The sequence below is a fragment of the Amia ocellicauda genome, chromosome 5, assembly GCF_036373705.1.
Source record: "Amia ocellicauda isolate fAmiCal2 chromosome 5, fAmiCal2.hap1, whole genome shotgun sequence".
Taxonomy (NCBI): domain Eukaryota; kingdom Metazoa; phylum Chordata; class Actinopteri; order Amiiformes; family Amiidae; genus Amia; species Amia ocellicauda.
In genome coordinates, this window is record NC_089854.1 from 6,858,496 (window position 1) to 6,881,723 (window position 23,228).

General features: G+C 39.7%; 2 protein-coding genes across 2 annotated transcripts; both read left to right on the forward strand.

The window, feature by feature from the left end:
* The first annotated feature begins 7,626 nt into the window (after positions 1-7,626).
* On the forward strand, positions 7,627-12,354 carry LOC136750539 (zinc finger CCCH domain-containing protein 11C). Its single transcript, XM_066705686.1, has 6 exons — positions 7,627-7,709; positions 8,942-9,085; positions 9,448-9,558; positions 9,785-9,908; positions 10,053-10,184; positions 10,615-12,354. Exons 2-6 carry the CDS (start codon positions 9,032-9,034, stop codon positions 10,818-10,820), a joined length of 627 nt encoding a protein of 208 aa, XP_066561783.1. The 5' UTR covers positions 7,627-7,709; positions 8,942-9,031; the 3' UTR covers positions 10,821-12,354.
* Positions 12,355-17,138: 4,784 nt separating this feature from the next.
* LOC136750507 (uncharacterized) lies at positions 17,139-22,862 on the forward strand. The gene is made up of 7 exons (XM_066705665.1): positions 17,139-17,174; positions 17,302-17,412; positions 17,639-17,762; positions 17,907-18,038; positions 18,466-19,013; positions 20,331-20,593; positions 22,786-22,862. Exons 1-5 carry the CDS (start codon positions 17,139-17,141, stop codon positions 19,011-19,013), a joined length of 951 nt encoding a protein of 316 aa, XP_066561762.1. The 3' UTR covers positions 20,331-20,593; positions 22,786-22,862.
* The last annotated feature ends 366 nt before the right edge of the window (positions 22,863-23,228 follow it).

Sequence of the window (23,228 nt, forward strand, 5' to 3'; positions counted from 1 at the left end):
AGCTCTAACTAGTGCATTGTACAGTCTGAACATCACTGCCCTTGTTCTCAATTCTACACTTTTGACAATATACCATAACATTGTGTTTGCCCTTTTTATTGCTTCCACACATTGTTTGGATGGAGAAAGTGAGGAGTCCACATAGACTCCTAGGTCTTTCTCATGCGTTACTTCATCTAGTTCTATTCCTCACATAGTGTAATTATAGTGGACATTTTTGTTACCTGTATGTAATTTCATCTGCCAGGTGTCGGCCCACAACACAAAGTCCCTTTGAATAACTTGTGCTGCCGAGATTGTATCTGCTGAGCCACCTATTTTTGTATCATCTGCAAATTTGACATTTGAAATTTGCAAAGTTTGCTAACTATCCCAGAGTCCAGATCATTAATATAGATTAGAAACAGCAAAGGCCCTAGTACTGATCCCTGTGGAACTCCACTAACAACCTCACTCCAGTTAGAAGTGACTCCTCTAATCGACACCCTCTGTTTCCTATACATCAACCAGTTCATTATCCATCTACTTACATTACCCTGAATGCCTACAGCTTCCAATTTGAGGATCAGTCTTTGGTGTGGAACCTTATCAAAAGCTTTCTGAAAATATATCAGTATATCATATCATATGTTTTCACCTGATCTACAACTGCATTTGCATGTTCAAAAAATTCTAATAAATTAGTAAGACATGATCTTCCTCGTCTAAACCCATGTTGACTACCTCCAAGAATATGGTTTTCAATAAGATGCTCCTCTATTTTTGGTCTAATAATTTTTTCCAACATTTTACAGTTGATGCAGGTGAGACTAATTGGTCTGTAATTTCCTGGCTCAGTTTTGTCCCCTTTCTTGTGGATTGGTTTGACATTTGCTGTCTTCCAGTCAGTGGGCACATCCCCTGTTCTAAGTGTCATTTGGAATAATTGAGTTAGCGACCTATAAATAATTTCCCTCATTTCTTTAAGTACTGTTGGAAATATCCCATCTGGCCCAGGTGATTTGTTTGTTTTTAATTCTGCTAGTCCCTTTAGTACCGCCTCCTCATTTATCCTGATCTCTCTTAGGATTTGCCTGGACTGATTGTTAAACTGTAGCATGTCATCTGTTTTTTCTTTTGTAAAAACCTCTGTGAAATACTCATTTAGAACATTTGCCACATCTTGTTCGTTTTCCAAGATACCTCAATTTTTGCACTTTATCTGTTTCACTTCCTCCTAAAGGGCAAAAATGGAGGTATCTTGGAAAACAGTTACTACTACTAATAAACTTCTAAAGCACTGAATCTTTAAAACTGTTTCCAGTTGGAAAGGTATTTTAAGGTAAAATACTTGCATAATGTAGCCTATAAAGGAAAGGAAATGTTCAAATTGCCAACAATTATATTTTAATATGGTGCTGTAGTTGACTGCTTGAGGTATTTACTTCATGAATGTAATTCTCCCAAAAATCACCCAAAGTATATAACCAAATATCTTGTGTTCTTGGTTGTCTGATCTGATCATTTTAACATATTAACAATGACTGCATACATCTGTGGGTGTTCATGAGAGTCGGTGGATGTCACATTTTTAAAAAGGTGCATGCTGCGGCCATGCGTGGTTATGTGTTTCACTCTCTGGCACACCCAACATAACATTTTGCTACCTGTTTGGGCTAGTGATAAATAGTAACCCATTATTCATTTAGACACTGTAATTGTTCCACCAATATTATTTATAAATACTGAATAAATGCTGTTATTGGATGCCAACAGTAAGATTAATCTTTCTGGCCGGTGGGTGATTTTAATAGTTGACATTAATCAAGAACAATTTATATTAGGGAATATATATGCAACAAATAGTACATAAGAACATAAGAATGGAGGCGATCCACATCAAAGTATTATTACAGAATATCGAAGAAGAGGTTTTTAAAATTTTGGGTAATTTTCCTGAGTCCAAGATAATTCTGGGAGGAGATTTTAACACAGTCCCTGGTGAACATTTTAAGAGATACCCCTCCAAAATTTACCTATTGAAGAATCTCCTGAGTTTAATCATTTTTGTTTGGGATTAGCTATCATTGATATCTGGAGATGTACCTGACAAACTACACTTTTCCTGGTCTATCACAACAGTCAAGAATTGATTCATGGGTAGTATCTGGTGTTTTAGTAAATTAGGTTACTTACTTACTTATTGAACCTCCTGTTCATACTGATCATAAAGCAATGTATTTATAAATTAATATTTCTGGTTCCATAGTAGATAAAATAAATAAAAGCTACTGGAAGCTTAATAGCATTTTAATACAAGACCACACATTTAAAGAGGATGTTAAAGTCATTATTGATAATTGTTAGAGACAAGACAATCTGAAATAGCTAAAAAGAAAAGGCTCAAAGAAAAGTTAAAATGTATAAGGATTAGGTTAGGGGGGCATTTATAAGATCGAGAAGAAAATGGATTAAAGAAGGAGAAAATAATACGAAATATTTTTACAATTTAGAAAAAGTAAATCTGAATATACCTCACTTAATGAATTAAAAATGAATGGGAACATTACACAAAATTCCAACGAGACTTATGTTGCAAAATTATATAAAAAATGTTAATCTCAAATACAACAATGTTCTAACATGATTACATATTTGTACTCCATTAATGAAAATGCAAAATGTGTACATGGGGAATTCAGGGAATTATGTGATAAAGAACTTAAAGGAATTAATACATTTAAAGACAACAAATCCTCCAGAAATGATGGCTTAACAAGTGAATTGTATGAAATGTATTTCACAGAGGGTTTTACAAAATAAAAAATGTATAACATGCCACAGGTTAACAATCAGTCCAGGCAAATCCTAAGAGAGATCAGGATAAATGAGGAGGCGGTACTAAAGGGACTAGCAGAATTAAAAACAAACAAATCACCTGGGCCAGATGGGATATTTCCAACAGTACTTAAAGAAATGAGGGAAATTATTTATAGGTCGCTAACTCAATTATTCCAAAAGACACTTAGAACAGGGGATGTGTCAACTGACTGGAAGACAGCAAATGTCAAACCAATCCACAAGAAAGGGGACAAAACTGAGCCAGGAAATTACAGACCAATCAGTCTCACCTGCATCACCTGTAAAATGTTAGAAAAAATGATTAGACCGAAAATAGAGGAGCATCTTAATGAAAACCATATTCTTGGAGATAGTCAACATGGGTTTAGATGAGGCAGATCATGTGTTACTAAGTTATTAGAGTTTTTTGAACACGCAACTGCAGCTGTAGATCATGTGAAAGCATATATGATATGATATACTTAGATTTTCAAAAAGCTTTTGATAAGGTTCCACACCAAAGACTGATCCTCAAATTGGAAGCTGTAGGCATTCAGGGTAATGTAAGTAGATGGATTATGAACTGGATGATGTATAGGAAACAGAGGGTGTCGATTAGAGGAGTCACTTCTAACTGGAGTGAGGTTGTTATTGGAGTTCCACAGGGATCAGTACTAGGGCCTGTGCTTTTTCTAATCTATATTAATGATCTGGACTCTGGGATAGTTAGCAAACTTGTCAAATTTGCAGATGATACTAAAATAGGTGGCTCAGCAGATACAATCTTGGCAGCACAGGCTATTCAGAGGGACTTAGATAATATTCAGTTGTGGCCGACACCTGGCAGATGAAATTCAATGAGGACAAGTGCAAGATATTACATGCAGGTAACAACCATGTCCACTATAATTACACTATGGGAGGAATAGAACTAGATGAAGTAACGCATGAGAAAGATCTAGGAGTCTATGTGGACTCCTCACTTTCTCCATCCAAACAATGTGGGGAAGCAATAAAAAAGGCAAACAGGATGTTAGGGTATATTGTCAAAAGTGTAGAATTTAAAACAAGGGCAGTGATGTCCAGACTGTACAATGCACTAGTTAGAGCTCATCTGGATACTGTGGACAGTTCTGGGCTCCACACTTCAAGAAAGATATCGCTGCTCTAGAGGCAGTTCAGAGGAGAGCAACCAGACTTATTCCAGGTCTGAAGGGAATGTCCTACTGAGAGACTGAGGAACTGAACCTTTTCACCCTGGAACAGACTATGTGGGGACTTGATTCAAGTCTTCAAAATCATGAAAGGCATCGACCACATCAAACCAGAGGAGCTTTTCCAGATCAGCAGGGACACACGCACCCGGGGACACAAATGGAAATTGGGCTTCAAGGCATTCAAGTTGGAAAACAAGAGACACTTCTTCACACAGAGAGTCGTCACAATCTGAACAAACTCCCCAGTGATGTGGCTGAAGCTGAAAATTTGGGAACATTTAAAAATAGACTGGATAGGATCCTTGGATCACTCAGTTATTAATGGACACCAAACGAGCACGATGGATCGAATGGCCTCCTCTCGTTTGGACACTTTCTTATGTTCTTATGTTCTAAAACATTTCAAGACCAACTGGTTATTGAATTAGGAGAATTACGCACATCTCTAAAACAAGGCATAATTTCTTTCATATCCAAACCTAATAAAGATACTCTCATAATAAAAATGTGGAGACAAATAACTTTAATAAACAATGATCCAAAAGTGTTAGCTTTAATATTTGCAGATAGAATGAAGAAAAGACTGGCTTTATGAAGGGTAGACACATACAGTACGTAACAATATGAATTTTATTTGTGATTTAATAGACTACAGTGACCTTATTCATGTTTGTGGATTTTTATAAAGCCTTTCACAGAGCTGATAATGAGTTTGTTTAAAATACCAAAGTGTTTTTAGTTTTTGGACAATATCTTCAGAAAGTTAATACGACTGTATAATGGATGTAATAGCTCCCTTAAATTGGCAAATGGGACTTCTAATTGGTACAGGGATTCCTAAAGGTTGCCCTATTTATCCTTTTTTAAAACAAATAGTAACACAAACTCTGAATCTTCAAATTAATAAAGATATATTCAAAAGGTATACATGTATTTGGTAAAGAATTGAAGAGTTGTCAATTAGCAGATGACAATACTGTAAGACATAGGGGAAGTTAAAAAGGCTATTGATAGTATTAGAATGTTTTCTTAATTTAAAAACGTGATTTATTTGCATTAAAGGATTGTGAGTTACGCAACATCAGTGACATTCCTATTTAAAAAGTGATAACATATCTTGGAATTAAAATTTGTAAAGATCGGGAAGAACGATTTAGCTTGAACTTCATACCCATAATAGATTTTTTTTAAGAAAGTTAATTTCTGTGTTGTTGATTATCAAAGACTGAAGGAATAGTTAGATCAGTTGATACTTTACTGTCTCTCATGCATCTCAGTATGTAAAAAAGGAGTTTGACATGAGATTTTATAATTTCATATGGAAGAACAAAGATCATTATTTAAATAAATATATACCTTCTAACACACAAGAACGATGTGGACTTAATGTATTGGACTGAAATATTATTTTTTAAACTAATTGGATAAATAATTGTATTAAAAAAAAAAGCTGGCTGGATTTATCTTATGGAAGGTTGGTGGTAGTGAATTCTTATTGAAATGTAATTTGGATGTGAATAAAATCCCTGTTAAACTTTCTACTTTTGTTGTTGACTTGGACGTTCATAAACATATGTTTTTCCCCACATGGACATACTATATTATAATATTGTATTGGTATGAAAATTACTAAATTAAAATAGACAATTATTTAATTACTATAAATAAAATAAAAATATTAAAATTCCAATTAATTGTAAAGAATATGCAATAGGTTTTGATGCAATTCCCAGAGGGGATGTTTGCAGGCCAGATACTATTGTTCAGACATCATCCTTATTTCTGGAGATGTGGATGTTTTAAATAATAAATAAATAAAAAATAATAAAGGTGACAAAAAATTAATTAGGAATGATATGCAACTTTTTATTTTAAGGCATTTAGATTAAACTGTAAGTTTTGATAGTGTTGATGGTGATTCTTTGTTTTATTTTAGACAAACAAATATAGAACAGGAATTAGCATACATGATTAACTTATTAATTTAATAACATAATATTCATAATAACATAATAACATATTCATGAAATGAAATGGTCAAATGAAACTCCAAAATGGAGACGAGGTACTATATCAACACCATCAAAACAAGTAAAAATAATTAGAAAAAACCTCTTGACTTATTTTGGAAGCGAGAGAATACACCTGGCAATGTATAAACTTGTTATTTGAATTAAGATCCTCTTGTCTAGCATGTTTCATTGTTAAACTTTTATTTCAAAAGAAGAAGGTTGACGAGGGAGCAAAAGGCCTTCCTGCGATGAAGTAGATTATAATGATCAAAGCACGTCCACTTTATCCATATAATGTGCCATTTACTCTTTCCTAGTTGTGATATTGTATTAACATTTGTTTTTTAGGGATGTATAAGCAATGATGTGTTGCAACAGGGAAGTTAATTAAAAATGCTGCACAACAAAAAAACATCCTGGAGTTTTAATTGGTTTATAGTGGATCTATTGCGACCCCAGTAGTTCAGTGTCTTTACAGAAACCTTTAATCCCATGGGAGATAGTGTGTTATTATTGCAGGAGATGTAGGAGATGATAAACACCTCCTGGCAGTGAACCATCTTGTTGATCTGTAAGGTTACCGTATGTGTGTGTTTTAATTTTTATTGTCCACAATATATCTCTGGTAATTACAATAGAAGTGTATTTCAATTACGGTATTTGTAATTATATATATAATAATGAGACCCAATTATGAAAGCCATACACCTACGAAACATGGGTATTAGTCGTATCTATAATGAGTATAACATCTCTTATAAAGGAGCACTAAGAAAAGTATGGGACAGAATAATTTATTAACAAAAACTATTTTCTTTTCATAATTTACACAATCAAAATGTGTTGGCTACTTCCCATATGACAGTGTGTGGGTTTCATTTGAAGGGTAGGGTTGTGCCAAAACATCATGATGAATAAATTAGGCTCTGAACCATACAAATTGTCATCTGACGTGCGTCCTTCTGTAATAATAATAATAATCCTCACACTCAAATAGTGCTTTATCTAGACACCCAAAGCGCTTTACATTTTAAGGGGGTCCCACCTCCACCACCACCAATGTATAGCACCCACCTGGATGATGAGATGGCAACTATAGTGTGCCGGCAACTACTCAGTGGGGAGGTGGGCAGAAAGAGACTAATGCCAATTATTTATAGGGACATTTTTTGGAGCTATAGTTGGAAATTTGGACAGGACACCGGGGTAATACCCCTACTCTTTTCGAGAAATGCCCTGGGATTTTTAATGACCACAGAGAGTGGTCAGGACCTCGGTTTTACTTCTCATCCAAAGGACAACACTTATTCACAGCACAGTGTCCCCATCACTGTACTCGGGCTTTGGGATCCACACAGACCACAGGGTGAAGTGCCCTCTACTGGTCTCACCAACACCTCTTCCATCCAAGTACTGATCAAGCCCAGACCTACTTAGTTTTAGTGGAGTGCTGGTGTTGAGCTGCAGGTTGGTATGGTTACTAACTGTGATGTGTGATCTGACATGTGTCCTACTGTGATGTCATCTGGCAGGCATCATACTGTGATGTCATCTGAATGTATTCTACTGAGATGCTCCACATTCAAACCACAGATTCTGATGTGAAGATTGGTCATCTTCCTAATTTAACAAAGGATTGGTATTCTAGAGAAGGATAAAGGTACACCAAGTTACTATTCTCTAATAACGTGTTTTAAAGCTGAACTTGATATACACATCAAGTATCATCATTAAAATAATACATTAACATATTTATTCAGGGAAGCTGCTCCCGCACTGTCCAAGCAGTGGTTTTGTGGTTAATAAGTGGTTAAATAGTTTTGTGTTTGGTTTGGTTATGCAAAATTGTCAACCTTGTATTCCTGTTTCCAGATGTTTGTTTATTTGTTTACACACTTGAACTCTGCTGAGATGCTTTAAACTACAAATGTGAACAAGGTGTGTCTGAGGTCATTAGATTGATAAAATGGTTGCTTTCAGGTACCCTGATGGGTGTGTAAAACATGGCCAGGGTACTGTAAATGGGGTGGGAAACATTTTTATCATTCAACCTGTGTTTTCTAACACACAACCTATTTATTGCATCTTCATTTAAAATTATGTTGTATGGGGAAAAATGGGGTTGTGGTGTATTCTTTGTTGTTGTGTGTTTTTAAATTGACGTAAAGAAGCAACTTGTCCTCCATGCCTGAAGATGACTGACAACAAATACTCTTGATTACTTAATTGAACTCTTAATTGAAAAAACAGTCAAAGTTAAAAAGTATTTTAATTATTTAAAACAGTAGGGGTTTTAAGTTAATTTTTTTTAACACAATTTAATGCATTGCTCAATTAAGGGTTCAATTAAGTAATTTAGAGCTAGGTTGGACAAAAAAACAGTAGGGCAGCAGGTCCTCCAGGACCAATGCTGGGAACCGCTGATCTAGAAGATGGCTGACTTCTCTACTTTTTTAATTCTTCCCCCTCTGCTATGACAACATGGCACCCCCCCTCCAACCTATTTCTCTCTATCATAGCCCTCAGCCCCCCAACAGTGGACTCTGCAGTAGAAGATTTCTTTTTTCTCCCCCCCCACCATTTTGGTTTTCTTATTCCCGGCTGTCTTCTGGAATCAGGAAAAATCTGCCTCCTCCCCCACACCCCACTTGCCTTATTCCCCACTCCCAGATGCACCCCCTCATTGTCCCCCTTTAACAAACAAAAAACAACAACAATAAACAAAAACATTAAGCGAGAGAGAGAGGAGAGAGAGAACAAGAAAAGGACTTGCCCCATCCGTCTCTAGTGATTTCAGGCAGCTGATGAGAGGGACCCTAGGAGCTGTGTGTCAAAGGGGGGAAATAGAGCAAGTTCCCTTTACCTTGTAGCTCATGGGTTGTGTTCTTTTAGGACCTGTAGAAGACGTGAGCCAGGAAGAGGCTGCCCGAACCTTTGAAGAAAAACCAACCTAGTCAGGAAGAAGCCTTATTTAAGATAAGAATGTCTAACCAAGCACAGGACTGCCATTTCTTTTTCAACTCCACCTGCACTAAGGTAAGGCCCAGGAGACCGTACACAGATTTGGACAGTAAAGACAGTAGATCTTACACAGAACTACTTAAAAGAAATTGAAGGTCCCCACATTTCAGTGCCTGCATTTGTAAGTATGATTTTATCAACTGCATCTTTTCCCAATACACCTATATTTGTACACAGAGATATCAAGACTTTAAATCCTACAGGTTTGGTACTGATGATGCAGATTTGTTGCAACTATGAGAAATCCTATGTATTTATTTTACCACAAACCAACTGAAAGTCGCTTGACTTTGTAAGTCTGCTTCCCATAGCCTCCCTTATGGTTGAGTAGAAAACTCCTGCATGTTTTTCTGATCGCCGTCATCCTCCCTCCGCAGGGTGAGAGCTGTTGGTTCCGTCACTGCGAGGCGGCCAAGGGCAGCGAGACAGTGTGCAAACTCTGGCAGGAGAACCGCTGCTTCCGCAAAGTCTGCAAGTACCGGCACATGGTGAGCGTCTGTCCAACCCCTCCTGCCCAGTCACTTGACAGGAACGCCGCATGTGTTAATGCATGCTTCCTCCTGTGCCCTGACTTCATGTTCGTCGCTGGCGTGCTGTTAAACAGTGTAATATAGTTTCACTGTGAAATGCATCAATCCCACCTGACTTTACTTTCCCCTGCAGTGTGTATTGTGTCTATGCATGCTTGAGGTTTCTGTTTGTTTTGCCTTGCAGGAGATGCACATGGAGCTCGCTTGCTACTGGGAGAAACAGCCTGTTGGCTGCCAGAGGCCACACTGTGCCTTTCACCACAAGAAGTCCCGAATCATTGATGGGGTCTTCTTGCCAGCCAGTAAATGTGAGCACCCGATTTCACCAACTTGGGCAAAGATGGTTGTCTGATGAGCAAATTGCTTGGAACACAGAATAAAATTCGTACCCCTGAATCTTTTTATGCTTTGTCTTGTAATTAATTGGCCTGACCAATGCATTCCTCTTGCAGCTCCTGTCCCAAGGAAGGAGGATCCGCATCTCCACAGGGTCATCAAGACAGAGATCATGGATGGCTTTGAGATTCCCAGGCATCCCCCCGTGATCATCAATCTAGCTGACCATGAAGATGAGGATGACTATGGTACAGAGCTAAGCCATCACACCCCTTGTCTGGGGGATGTACACACGTCTTGTTCTAAGTAACGAGCAGACTTCGTGTACCCATTTATCCTCGACGGTGTCTGCGGTTTAAAAACTATTTCTTTTTTGACAAGTAATGCTACAATCTAATCTACTGCATATGCATATTCATTTGCCAGTCGAAGTTCCATGGAAACCAGTTGCACTGAGAAAGTATGGCTTCTAATTAAAAACATGCATGCTCTAATTTAAGAAGTCTTACGTCATGCTTCACTCATCCATACAGATTTTTATTTTTTCATATCAGTTTATATGCCGGGGATATAAAAACTTAGTGTATTGTTTTTTTTTTTCTCAATACTGGTAACAATGTTATTGATCAATTGCCACTGAGTTGAAAGCTTCAAGGTGTTAACATATTTCTTTGTTAGATATTTTCCTGAGACCTGCAGTGAGTGAGACAGCAGCAGCCTTCCCAGTCCAGCGCAAGCTCCCAGTCCAGCAACAGGAGAAGTCTCCTCAGACCTCAGCCTCCCCCCGCAGACCCACGATAGTCAGGCAGAGACCTTCTAAAGGACAGCTGTCCCCACCTTCCATGTGGCGGAGAACCTCCCCGCCAGCCCTGGAGAGAAAGTGACTCACTCTTGGACAGAAGGAAACTGCCCCGGCTGTGTCCCTGGTCTAGGCAACTACTGGAGCTCAAATGGTGCTGGCGCCCATGTCTCTCATGGGCCAAGCAGAAGGTCTCTACTCAGGGTGGCTCCATGTACTCGGGCACCCACCCCTTCAAACGCGGAAAGCTCAGCCCTGCTCCCGCAGCCCCAGTGAAACCCTCAGCGATGATGCCTGCTGCCCCTGAGAGGCTGGTCCGAAAACATAAAGCGTCCCATGTCTGCCATCACGGCTGTCAAGACTCTCAATTGTGCCCCTGCTGACTCGGAGGAGGAGGCGCATGGGGGCCCCTTCAAGCGGGCTCAGGTGAGGGTCAGGTTTACTGCACTGTGACGGCCCTGTAGGCTCTGGCTTATTGTGACAACTGGCCTAGCACAGGAGAGGTGAACCCAGGCGCAGAGCTGTATGGAGAGGTCAGGCAAACAAGGGGTCAAGAGCCGGTGAAAGTAACAATGGAGAGACGGCAGGAGAGTAGTCAAAAAGGCAGAAAATGCATCAGGTGATCAGGCAAACAGTTCCAAGAGGGTAATCCAAGAATCAAGGGTCAAAATACAAAGGCACTGGTCAAAAGGTATGTAGATTGCCAACACTGGTCTATAGGGCTCAGAAATGATACAGTTACTAAATCAAAACTTCGCAAATGGGGGGAGAAACAAAGGGGTATATATCTGTGGAGCAGAGGGAGGCAGGAGATGGATAGTGGAGTGTTAACCAATGAGAGGAGAGAGCAGATGGAAGCAGTACACATGATTGCTAGGAATGTTGATTGGAACATTAGCTAGTTGTCGCAGGATGTCAGAAGCTGGGTTAGTATTCGAGGAATGATGACCTCAGGTGGCTGACTGGGGAAGTGTGGAGGGGAAGACATCACACTTATTTATGGATAGGAAACAAGCACATTGTGATTAGATGCTTGTGATTTAAGCAATTCAAGCATATATGAAAAACGATATATTATTTTCTCATAACCCTGCAATACTGCATAGAAGTTATATTGGTAGTGTGACTGTAGAACCCGTCTCGGAAATAACTGGAAAAGTCGTTGAGATAAAGCAAATAGAACTTTAATCAAGCTGGCTTGGAAGCACCACGTCAGGAATTCCTTCAGTGAGAACTTAGTGTTTACAAACATGAGTGACGCTTTATAGGAAAATGATGTAGAATGTTGTGGCCGTTCATCCAATCAAAGGCTTGAAAAGATGCAAGCTCTGCAAAGTTTGTAGTTTGCCCTTCCCAAGGGAGGAGGTCATCATGCAGGCAGATGTCTGGTCATGTTGCAGCATACAATCTTGTACGATCTTGTGGTTTTCTTAACAATGAGGTAACATCTTTAGCTTTGAGAGGAGAAACAGGAAATCCACAAGTGGACAAGCCCATGGGCGATACATTCGGACAAACCCATTTCTCTTATCATACAAAAACAGAAGCGGTATAAAAGACACCTGGGAGCCAGAAATCTTGCTGATTGATAGGGGATCAAATTCTTATTTCCCTCATTAACATGCAAATCAATTTATAACTTTTTTGAAATACGTTTTTCTGGATTTGTTTGTTGTTATTCTGTCTCTCACTGTTAAAATACACCTACCATTAAAATTATAGACTGATCATTTCTTTGTCAGTGGGCAAATGTACAAAATCAGCAGGGGATCAAATACTTTTTTCCCCCACTGTATAACCCTGTGGGTTTAATTAACTTTAATATCTCGTGTGATTTGAACTGAACAGATGTTATTCCCTGTATCAGTTTTGACAGTGTACAAATAAAACTTGTTCTTACCTTACTCACCCTTTTGTGGTACCTTGGGGTCCGTCGAGCCTGCCTGGGGAGAAAATCTTATTGGGTGTGACGAGCTCTTCACTCAAATAAAAATGTGTGGTGTGGACACCCCTTGCACCTATGGTGACATTTATAAAGCCAAGGCTTCTGGAAGCCCGGACAAATAATCTGCAACCACGTTTTTGGAACCTTTGCGATACTGAATGGTAAAGCTAAAAGGTTGCAATGACAAGTACCATCTTGAGATACAGGCATTAGAACCCTTCATTATCCACATCCACTGCAGTGCTCTACAACTTTCGGCTGATGTACACTACAGGGGCTGGTTGCATAAAACTATATTAGACTGTCAAATTAAGACCAGTCTAATGGTTTAGACTAGTCTGTGCAAGTTAGTCAGTTTGCATAAAAAGTAAGACTGACTAAGACTTAGCCTGAAAAGTTAGCCTCCTCACCCCCAGGCTAACTTGGAACTTAAGTCTATCTTTCAACTGAAACCACTGGCCTGTGTCTACTGCAACAGTCACTGATGCTGACAGGCAGGCAGAGCCTCCCGCTGTCCCGCAAACAGCAATCCCCCAACTATCGAAACTACTCTCAACAGACTTCAATAACCAACTCTTTATTTTACCTGCATTTTACCTGCACTTCTGTCATTTCGAAACTTTAATTTGTATTATGTCTGATTAGTCATTTTGTGCTGTATTTAGAACTTTTGTTTTGCTATTGTATCCTATAGCCTAAGTCAGCCTGGATAAGGGCATCTGGCAAAGGAATACATAATAATCGTTAATAAACTCTACACTGAGTTTAGTACGCAGATGTTTCCTCTTCAATTAGCATATTATTTAATCATTTTTCACGTCTTTTACAGACCGCACTGCGCACACACAGTGGCGTTATGAAAGTTTCCAAAGGGACCAAATTATACATTTCTCTGCATTATAATCCAATAACTAGCACAGATTTTCAGTTAACTGGGATCATCGCTGTTAGAGAAACGTCCGCCATTTTTGTTTTTTTCTTCAGGTGTCTTAAAATTCCCAGAATGCAATGCACGATTTACTAAGTAAGACAAGTCTAAGATCAATCTAAGGAAAAACAGTTTTATGCAATGCTCTTAACTGAGTGTCTATCGTTAGTAGGACTTATAATTATACTAAGACAAAGAGAAGTGATTAGGAGTTACCCAAGTCAGATACAGGACAGGTGAGAGAGAGAGCTAGTTTGTTTCCAGCTAACAATATTACGTTGTAAAGTTAGCAATTCCTCTCTCACAAGGCTTACTACATGTATACTTAAGAAAGATAAGGTCAAGTTAAGGGTAAGGCCAGAAGGTAGTTTGACCTCTGTTTGTTATGGTTTAATAGAAGTATGCAAAAAAATATCACTTTTAATTGTTGTAATTTGTTAAAGATTATGGTAGGCATATAGATAAACAAAATAGAAACTTTCCAAGCATTTTGTGTCTTGAGGGCAAGGATGATTTGGACAAAACGTAGCTCAAAATCTCCATGAAATCCATGAAATCAGGCAGATTTGGACTCAAACATATCTTTGCTTCGCAATCACATATCGCCAGCGAAAAATCATACATCAACCGAGATTATACATGCAAACTAAACATGGTTTCTGGTGCTTATCTATTTCAGTGGGTCTCTGTGATTGAAACGGGTGAGGATGCACCATTTTCTATTTGTGCACCTGCTAGAAATATGCGTCTTCATTGTAAATCAGCTGTTTCCACCCCTGATGTAGGAGTTTCTAGGTGAATACAAGATATGGCACCGTGCACCCCCTCCTGGGCTTGTGTATGCACTTTTATATTTTGGAGGCGAGGTTGAAATATGTCCACATGTCAAACGATCCGCAGTTTAGCTGTTTATTTATAGAAATCAGGTAAACAAACCGAATATGACTACAAAGTGACTCTCTTGCCCCAGTACAGCCCATGTACAGAGCCGCCCGAAACGGGAATCTGCGCGCAACTCACTAACTAACGGGAACATGAGCTCTATATAGGACATCCCATATTAATACGTAACATCCTATTAGCTAATAACCACGAAGGGCTGCTACTGGGTTCCACACAATAACAAGCACTGAGTGCAACAAACCTCCAGAACAATACATTAAAAAATAAATAAATCATGATAATAACTTGGGAGGAATAGAACTAGATGAAGTAACGCATGAGAAAGATCTAGGAGGACTCCTCACTTTCTTTTTTAAACTAATTGGATAAATAATTGTATTAAAAATAAAAGCTGGCTGGATTTATCTTATGGAAGGTTGGTGGTAGTGAATTCTTATTGAAATGTAATTGGGTGTGAATACAATCCCTGTTAAACTTGCTACTTTTGTTGTTGACTTGGACATTATTATTTATAGGGACATTTTTTGGAGCTATAGTTGGAAATTTGGACAGGACACCGGGGTAATACCCCTACTCTTTTTGAGAAATGCCCTGGGATTTTTAATGACCACAGAGAGTGGTCAGGACCTCGGTTTTACTTCTCATCCAAAGGACAACACTTATTCACAGCACAGTGTCCCCATCACTGTACTCGGGCTTTGGGATCCACACAGACCACAGGGTGAAGTGCCCTCTACTGGTCTCACCAACACCTCTTCCATCCAAGTACTGATCAAGCCCAGACCTACTTAGTTTTAGTGGAGTGCTGGTGTTGAGCTGCAGGTTGGTATGGTTACTAACTGTGATGTGTGATCTGACATGTGTCCTACTGTGATGTCATCTGGCAGGCATCATACTGTGATGTCATCTGAATGTATTCTACTGAGATGCTCCACATTCAAACCACAGATTCTGATGTGAAGATTGGTCATCTTCCTAATTTAACAAAGGATTGGTATTCTAGAGAAGGATAAAGGTACACCAAGTTACTATTCTCTAATAACGTGTTTTAAAGCTGAACTTGATATACACATCAAGTATCATCATTAAAATAATACATTAACATATTTATTCAGGGAAGCTGCTCCCGCACTGTCCAAGCAGTGGTTTTGTGGTTAATAAGTGGTTAAATAGTTTTGTGTTTGGTTTGGTTATGTAAAATTGTCAACCTTGTATTCCTGTTTCCAGATGTTTGTTTATTTGTTTACACACTTGAACTCTGCTGAGATGCTTTAAACTACAAATGTGAACAAGGTGTGTCTGAGGTCATTAGATTGATAAAATGGTTGCTTTCAGGTACCCTGATGGGTGTGTAAAACATGGCCAGGGTACTGTAAATGGGGTGGGAAACATTTTTATCATTCAACCTGTGTTTTCTAACACACAACCTATTTATTGCATCTTCATTTAAAATTATGTTGTATGGGGAAAAATGGGGTTGTGGTGTATTCTCTGTTGTTGTGTGTTTTTAAATTGACGTAAAGAAGCAACTTGTCCTCCATGCCTGAAGATGACTGACAACAAATACTCTTGATTACTTAATTGAACTCTTAATTGAAAAAACAGTCAAAGTTAAAAAGTATTTTAATTATTTAAAACAGTAGGGGTTTTAAGTTAATTTTTTTATAACACAATTTAATGCATTGCTCAATTAAGGGTTCAATTAATTAATTTAGAGCTAGGTTGGACAAAAAAACAGTAGGGCAGCAGGTCCTCCAGGACCAATGTTGGGAACCGCTGATCTAGAAGATGGCTGACTTCTCTACTTTTTTAATTCTTCCCCCTCTGCTGTGACAACATGGCACCCCCCCTCCAACCTATTTCTCTCTATCATAGCCCTCAGCCCCCCAACAGTGGACTCTGCAGTAGAAGATTTATTTCCCCCCCCCCCCCCACCATTTTGGTTTTCTTATTCCCGGCTGTCTTCTGGAATCAGGAAAAATCTGCCTCCTCCTCCACACCCCACTTGCCTTATTCCCCACTCCCACATGCACCCCCTCATTGTCCCCCTTTAACAAACAAAAAACAACAACAATAAACAAAAACATTAAGCGAGAGAGAGAGGAGAGAGAGAACAAGAAAAGGACTTGCCCCATCCATCTCTAGTGATTTCAGGCAGCTGATGAGAGGGACCCTAGGAGCTGTGTGTCAAAGGGGGGAAATAGAGCAAGTTCCCTTTACCTTATAGCTCATGGGTTGTGTTCTTTTAGGACCTGTAGAAGACGTGAGCCAGGAAGAAGCTGCCCGAACCTTTGAAGAAAAACCAACCTAGTCAGGAAGAAGCCTTATTTAAGATAAGAATGTCTAACCAAGCACAGGACTGCCATTTATTTTTCAACTCCACCTGCACTAAGGTAAGGCCCAGGAGACCGTACACAGATTTGGTTAATATAGACAGTAGATCGTATTCCGAACTTGTCAATAAACACAGTAGATCTTACACAGAACTACTTAATAAAGAAATTCAAGGTCCCCACATTTCAGTGCCTGCATTTGTAAGTATGATTTTATCAACTGCATCTTTTCCCAATACACCTATATTTGTACACAGAGATATCAAGACTTTAAATCCTACAGGTTTGGTACTGATGATGCAGATTTGTTGCAACTATGAGAAATCCTATGTATTTATTTTACCACAAACCAACTGAAAGTCGCTTGACTTTGTAAGTCTGCTTCCCATAGCCTCCCTTATGGTTGAGTAGAAAACTCCTGCATGTTTTTCTGATCGCCGTCATCCTCCCTCCGCAGGGTGAGAGCTGTTGGTTCCATCACTGCGAGGCGGCCAAGGGCAGCGAGACAGTGTGCAAACTCTGGCAGGAGAACCGCTGCTTCCGCAAAGTCTGCAAGTACCGGCACATGGTGAGCGTCTGTCCAACCCCTCCTGCCCAGTCACTTGACAGGAACGCCGCATGTGTTAATGCATGCTTCCTCCTGTGCCCTGACTTCATGTTCGTCGCTGGCGTGCTGTTAAACAGTGTAATATAGTTTCACTGTGAAATGCATCAATCCCACCTGACTTTACTTTCCCCTGCAGTGTGTATTGTGTCTATGCATGCTTGAGGTTTCTGTTTGTTTTGCCTTGCAGGAGATGCACATGGAGCTCGCTTGCTACTGGGAGAAACAGCCTGTTGGCTGCCAGAGGCCACACTGTGCCTTTCACCACAAGAAGTCCCGAATCATTGATGGGGTCTTCTTGCCAGCCAGTAAATGTGAGCACCCGATTTCACCAACTTGGGCAAAGATGGTTGTCTGATGAGCAAATTGCTTGGAACACAGAATAAAATTCGTACCCCTGAATCTTTTTATGCTTTGTCTTGTAATTAATTGGCCTGACCAATGCATTCCTCTTGCAGCTCCTGTCCCAAGGAAGGAGGATCCGCATCTCCACAGGGTCATCAAGACAGAGATCATGGATGGCTTTGAGATTCCCAGGCATCCCCCCGTGATCATCAATCTAGCTGACCATGAAGATGAGGATGACTATGGTACAGAGCTAAGCCATCACACCCCTTGTCTGGGGGATGTACACACAGAGAACACGTCTTGTTCTAAGTAACGAGCAGACTTCGTGTACCCATTTATCCTCGATGGTGTCTGGGGTTTGAAATCTATTTCTTTTTTGACAAGTAATGCTACAATCTAATCTACTGCATATGCATATTCATTTGCCAGTCGAAGTTCCATGGAAATCAGTTGCACTGAGAAAGTCTGGCTTCTAATTAAAAACATGCATGCTCTAATTTAAGAAGTCTTACGTCATGCTTCACTCATCCATATAGATTTTTATTTTTTCATATCAGTTTATATGCCGGGGATATAAAAACAGTGTATTGTTGTTTTTTTTCTCAATATGTTATTGATCAATTGCCACTGAGTTGAAAGCTTCAAGGTGTTAACATATTTCTTTGTTAGATATTTTCCTGAGACCTGCAGTGAGTGAGACAGCAGCAGCTTTTCCAGTGCAGCACGAGCTCCCAGTCCAGCAACAGGAGGAGCCTGCTCAGGCCCCAGCCTCCCTCCACAGACCCACCATAGTCAGGCAGAGACCTTCTAAAGGACAGCTGTCCCCACCTTCCATGTGGCGGAGAACCTCCCCGCCAGCCCTGGAGAGAAAGTGGTTCACTCTTGGACAGAAGGAAACTGCCCCAGCTGTGTCCCTGGCCCAGGCCACTGCCGGAGCTCAAATGGTGCCGGCGCCCATGTCTCTCGTGGCCAAGCGGAAGGTCTCTACTCAGGGTGGCTCCATGTACTCGTGCACCCACCCCTTCAAACGCAGAAAGCTCGGCCCTGCTCCCGCAGCCCCAGTGAAACCCTCAGCGGTGAAGCCTGCTGCCCCCAAGAGGCTGGTCCGAAAACGTAAAGCAAGTGAGGGTCCCTGGTCTGCCATCGCGGCTGTCAAGCCTCTCAACTGTGCCCCCGCTGACTTGGAGGAGGAGGAGCCGCCCTGCAAGCGGGCTTAGGTGAGGGTCAGGTTTACTGTACTGTGACGGCCCTGTAGGCTCTCTCTTATTTAGGGATGGGTAACAAGCACATTGTGATTAGATGCTTGTGATTTTCTCATAACCCTGCAATACTGCATGGAAGTTATGTTATATTGTTCTTAGTACTGTGACATCCAAGGCGCGGTTTAAGATACACAATACATGGGGATGTGCAGAAATAAGTGTGTTTATTCACAGTGCGTAAACAAAACAAAATGAAAACAAAAACCTAACTCCTCTGGAGCCCAATTAAACACATAAATGGGTTCCTCTCTATAATCTAAACATAAAGCACACACAGCAACCAAGTCCAATCCGCAATCCAAAGTCATAGTCAATGTTCAAAGCACAGTTCGTTATCTAGAAATCTGTTTTCCTGCTATCTTTCTCGCACACTTCTCTCTTGCACACCCACCTCCCGGCTCCCCTCATGCCTTCCCAACACCACACACCCAGGAAACGGATCTCAGTTCAGTTTTAGTTCAGTTCAGATGTGCAGATGTTATTTCTTATCGTCTCCCAACACTTAAGCTGGATTCCTCCCCCTCTGGTTGCCTAGAAAGCCACTGTCAGTGTCAACGCTTTGCTGTGGTCTGCAATCCTGTACAATCCTTTGCCGCCCAGCTCTCAGCCCTCCTGTCTCTCAAACATCACTCATGCCCTGTGGCAATTAGCCCCCCGGCGGGCCCCTGTCACAAAGTAAACATGTGAGAGTGGTCTCAAGCAAGGAGTGACACAAATCTAGGATGTTCATATCCTTTTGGTAATTTATTGTGAGCACATCAAGTGTAGCAAACAATTAGATCTTCAAACAGACTCTCCATCTAGGTCTCAATTAAAGTCAGACCGTCCCTCCTGGTTACCAACATACTGAGCCTTTTATAGCTGTGGCTGTGTCCGCCTCTTCCCCAGCTAAACCGTTAATCAGACCCGGATAGACCGTTGCATAATTATTAATTTAAATATAAAACCATACAGTTGTATTATTGCACTTGAATATATAAATAAATAAATATGGAAACACATGATCAAATAACCTTATCAAATGAATCACTTATTTGGGCTGGTTTATCACTGACTGATTTAGTATTTTTTTTTTGTTTACTTTTTTTTGCATTACAATTTTGTATTGGTTTTTGTCTGCTGGTTTGATTGTGTTTATATATGTTTAATTATATTATTATTTGGGTGATGGGTTTATTGGTAAATTGCTGGGTGAACACCACAGGTAGACATTCCCCACGTGGATGCGCCTGCTCATCTAATCTATCACCTTCACCTCTATCGCCTGGGAAGTCTCCTCTCTCAGGGGCCACATCGGAACAGGCAGCAGCATACAGAGCAGCCAGCAAGAGAGACGCAGCAAACCCCAAAGACCAGGGCAGGAGGAAAGGCAGAGGAGGACGGCGGAGATCCAGCTTCTGTGAACAATCACTTATACTGCGGATGATAAATCGTTAAAGAGAACCCGGACGGGGCCAGATGATCCAGTGCGAAAGCAACCAACAAAGCAAGCAGATGGCAAGAGGCTCCTGAAAAGGCTGGTACTGGAAACTGAGGTTAGAATTGCATTGTAGAATTAAATGAACGAAGCGTAAACACTGTTATGAAGAAAACGGCTTTATTGAGAGTAATTGTCCCCGTTTTATTTCTCTTGGTTGGAATTAAGATATCGATTACCTTGGAGACTGTCTACTGCAGTGATGGGTTTTGCTCCAGCGGCTGCATCTGAGGAACGAAAAAGACCGATATTATACTCATTCGCTATCTTTTTGCACAGAGACTTTCCTCGTTTGTATCTTTGCACAAGGACTTGTTTACATTGCTTTGTTTTGCACAGTACTTACCTTATTGATCTCTCATTTTGCAGGACTACTAGATCTGTGTCTTTTGCAGGCACGACTAAGAAAGGCGATGGTTCATACAACAGTGTTTGCACTTATCTGCAGCGTCTGTGCGCCGTGCCATCTGTGGGAAGAAATCAATAGCTGGCGAGATCAGTATTTAGTAGTAAACTTTTAGCTATATATTTTATAGTAGTTTTCTGTTTCTTTGTTATTATTTTTGGTTTGGTTAGGTTTTTAGGATTTTATGCTGCCCAGATACAGTTAGGTCCATAAATATTTGGACAGTGACACAATTGTCATCACTTTGGCTCTGTACTTCACCACAATGGATTCGAAAGGAAACAATCAAGATTTTTAATGCTTTAAGTGTAGACCTTCATCCTTAAGTTTAGGGTAATTACATCCAAATTGGGTGAACAGTGTAGGAATTACACCCATTTGTATATGTGGTGCCCCCAATCTTAGCGGTTCAAAAGTATTTGGACAAACTAACAATCATGAATTACATTGTGAGTTTCAAAACTTGGTTGCAAATCCTTTGCAGTCAATGACTGCCTGAAGTTTGAAACCCATAGACAGTCATTGACTGCAAAGGATTTGCAACCTAGTTTTGACACTTAAAGCACATCTTGATTGTTTCCTTTCGAATCCATTGTGGTGGCGTACAGAGCCAAAGTGATGACAATTGTGTCACTGTCCAAATATCTATGGACCTAACTGTATATTAAAGGCATTTTAGCTAGTTGTATTATCATTATTACAGCTATTATATACCCCTTTTTGTTTAATTAACTTTAATATCTCATGTGATTTGAACTGAACAGATGTTATTCCCTGTATCAGTTTTGACAGTGTACAAATAAAACTTGTTCTTACCTTACTCACCCTTTTGTGGTACCTTGGGGTCCGTCGAGCCTGCCTGGGGAGAGAATCTTATTGGGTGTGATGAGCTCTTCACTCAAATAAAAATGTGTGGTGTGGACACCCCTTGCACCTATGGTGACATTTATAAAGCCAAGGCTTCTGGAAGCCCGGACAAATAATCTGCAACCACGTTTTTGGAACCTTTGCGATACTGAATGGTAAAGCTAAAAGGTTGCAATGACAAGTACCATCTTGAGATACAGGCATTAGAACCCTTCATTATCCACATCCACTGCAGTGCTCTACAACTTTCGGCTGATGTACACTACAGGGGCCGGTTGCATAAAACTATATTAGACTGTCAAATTAAGACCAGTCTAATGGTTTAGACTAGTCTGTGCAAGTTAGTCAGTTTGCATAAAAAGTAAGACTGACTAAGACTTAGCCTGAAAAGTTAGCCTCCTCACCCCCAGGCTAACTTGGAACTTAAGTCTATCTTTCAACTGAAACCACTGGCCTGTGTCTACTGCAACAGTCACTGATGCTGACAGGCAGGCAGAGCCTCCCGCTGTCCCGCAAACAGCAATCCCCCCAACTATCGAAACTACTCTCAACAGACTTCAATAACCAACTCTTTATTTTACCTGCATTTTACCTGCACTTCTGTCATTTCGAAACTTTAATTTGTATTATGTCTGATTAGTCATTTTGTGCTGTATTTAGAACTTTTGTTTTGCTATTGTATCCTATAGCCTAAGTCAGCCTGGATAAGGGCATCTGGCAAAGGAATACATAATAATCGTAATAAACTCTACACTGAGTTTAGTACGCAGATGTTTCCTCTTCAATTAGCATATTATTTAATCATTTTTCACGTCTTTTACAGACCGCACTGCGCACACACAGTGGCGTTATGAAAGTTTCCAAAGGGACCAAATTATACATTTCTCTGCATTATATTTCAATAACTAGTATAGATTTTCAGTTACCTGAGATTATCGCCTTTAGAGAAACGTCCTCCGTTTTAGTTTTTTCTTCAGGTGTCTTAAAATTCCCAGAATGCAATGCGTGATTCAGTAAGTAAGACCAGTTTAAATTAATAGATAAGTAGTAATGGTAACACTTTATTGTCCAAGTGTCCATTATAAACAATCTATTAACATGTTATTAATTATGTTAATTGTTATATGATTATTACAAATTATAAATATTAGGCATTTTTATTTAAACTTTTTTGATATAGTATGTTATAATATATGTAATAACATACTTCATAAATGGTATTGTAACATGACATTTTCACACTGACATCAATCTATTATCATAATCTGCCATGCCATTTATTAGCTTTTATTAAACCTCTTATAATGCTATTTAATTACATATACTATAAGAAGACTGCATTATATGTTATAGCTCTACCTATAAGGTAAGCTTATAAGTACCATTTATAAATACATTTTATTGATGTATCTCGGAATTG

Bases quoted from the DNA above. Each gene is read 5' to 3' on its own strand.
- LOC136750539 (XM_066705686.1), top strand. From the start codon at position 9,032: ATGTCTAACCAAGCACAGGACTGCCATTTCTTTTTCAACTCCACCTGC. The intron at 9,909-10,052 runs GTGAGCACCCGA...TTCCTCTTGCAG, and splicing joins CTTCTTGCCAGCCAGTAAAT to CTCCTGTCCCAAGGAAGGAG. The intron at 10,185-10,614 runs GTACAGAGCTAA...TTTCTTTGTTAG, and splicing joins TGAAGATGAGGATGACTATG to ATATTTTCCTGAGACCTGCA.
- LOC136750507 (XM_066705665.1), top strand. From the start codon at position 17,139: ATGATGCAGATTTGTTGCAACTATGAGAAATCCTAT. The intron at 17,175-17,301 runs GTATTTATTTTA...CTCCCTCCGCAG, and splicing joins GCAACTATGAGAAATCCTAT to GGTGAGAGCTGTTGGTTCCA. The intron at 18,039-18,465 runs GTACAGAGCTAA...TTTCTTTGTTAG, and splicing joins TGAAGATGAGGATGACTATG to ATATTTTCCTGAGACCTGCA.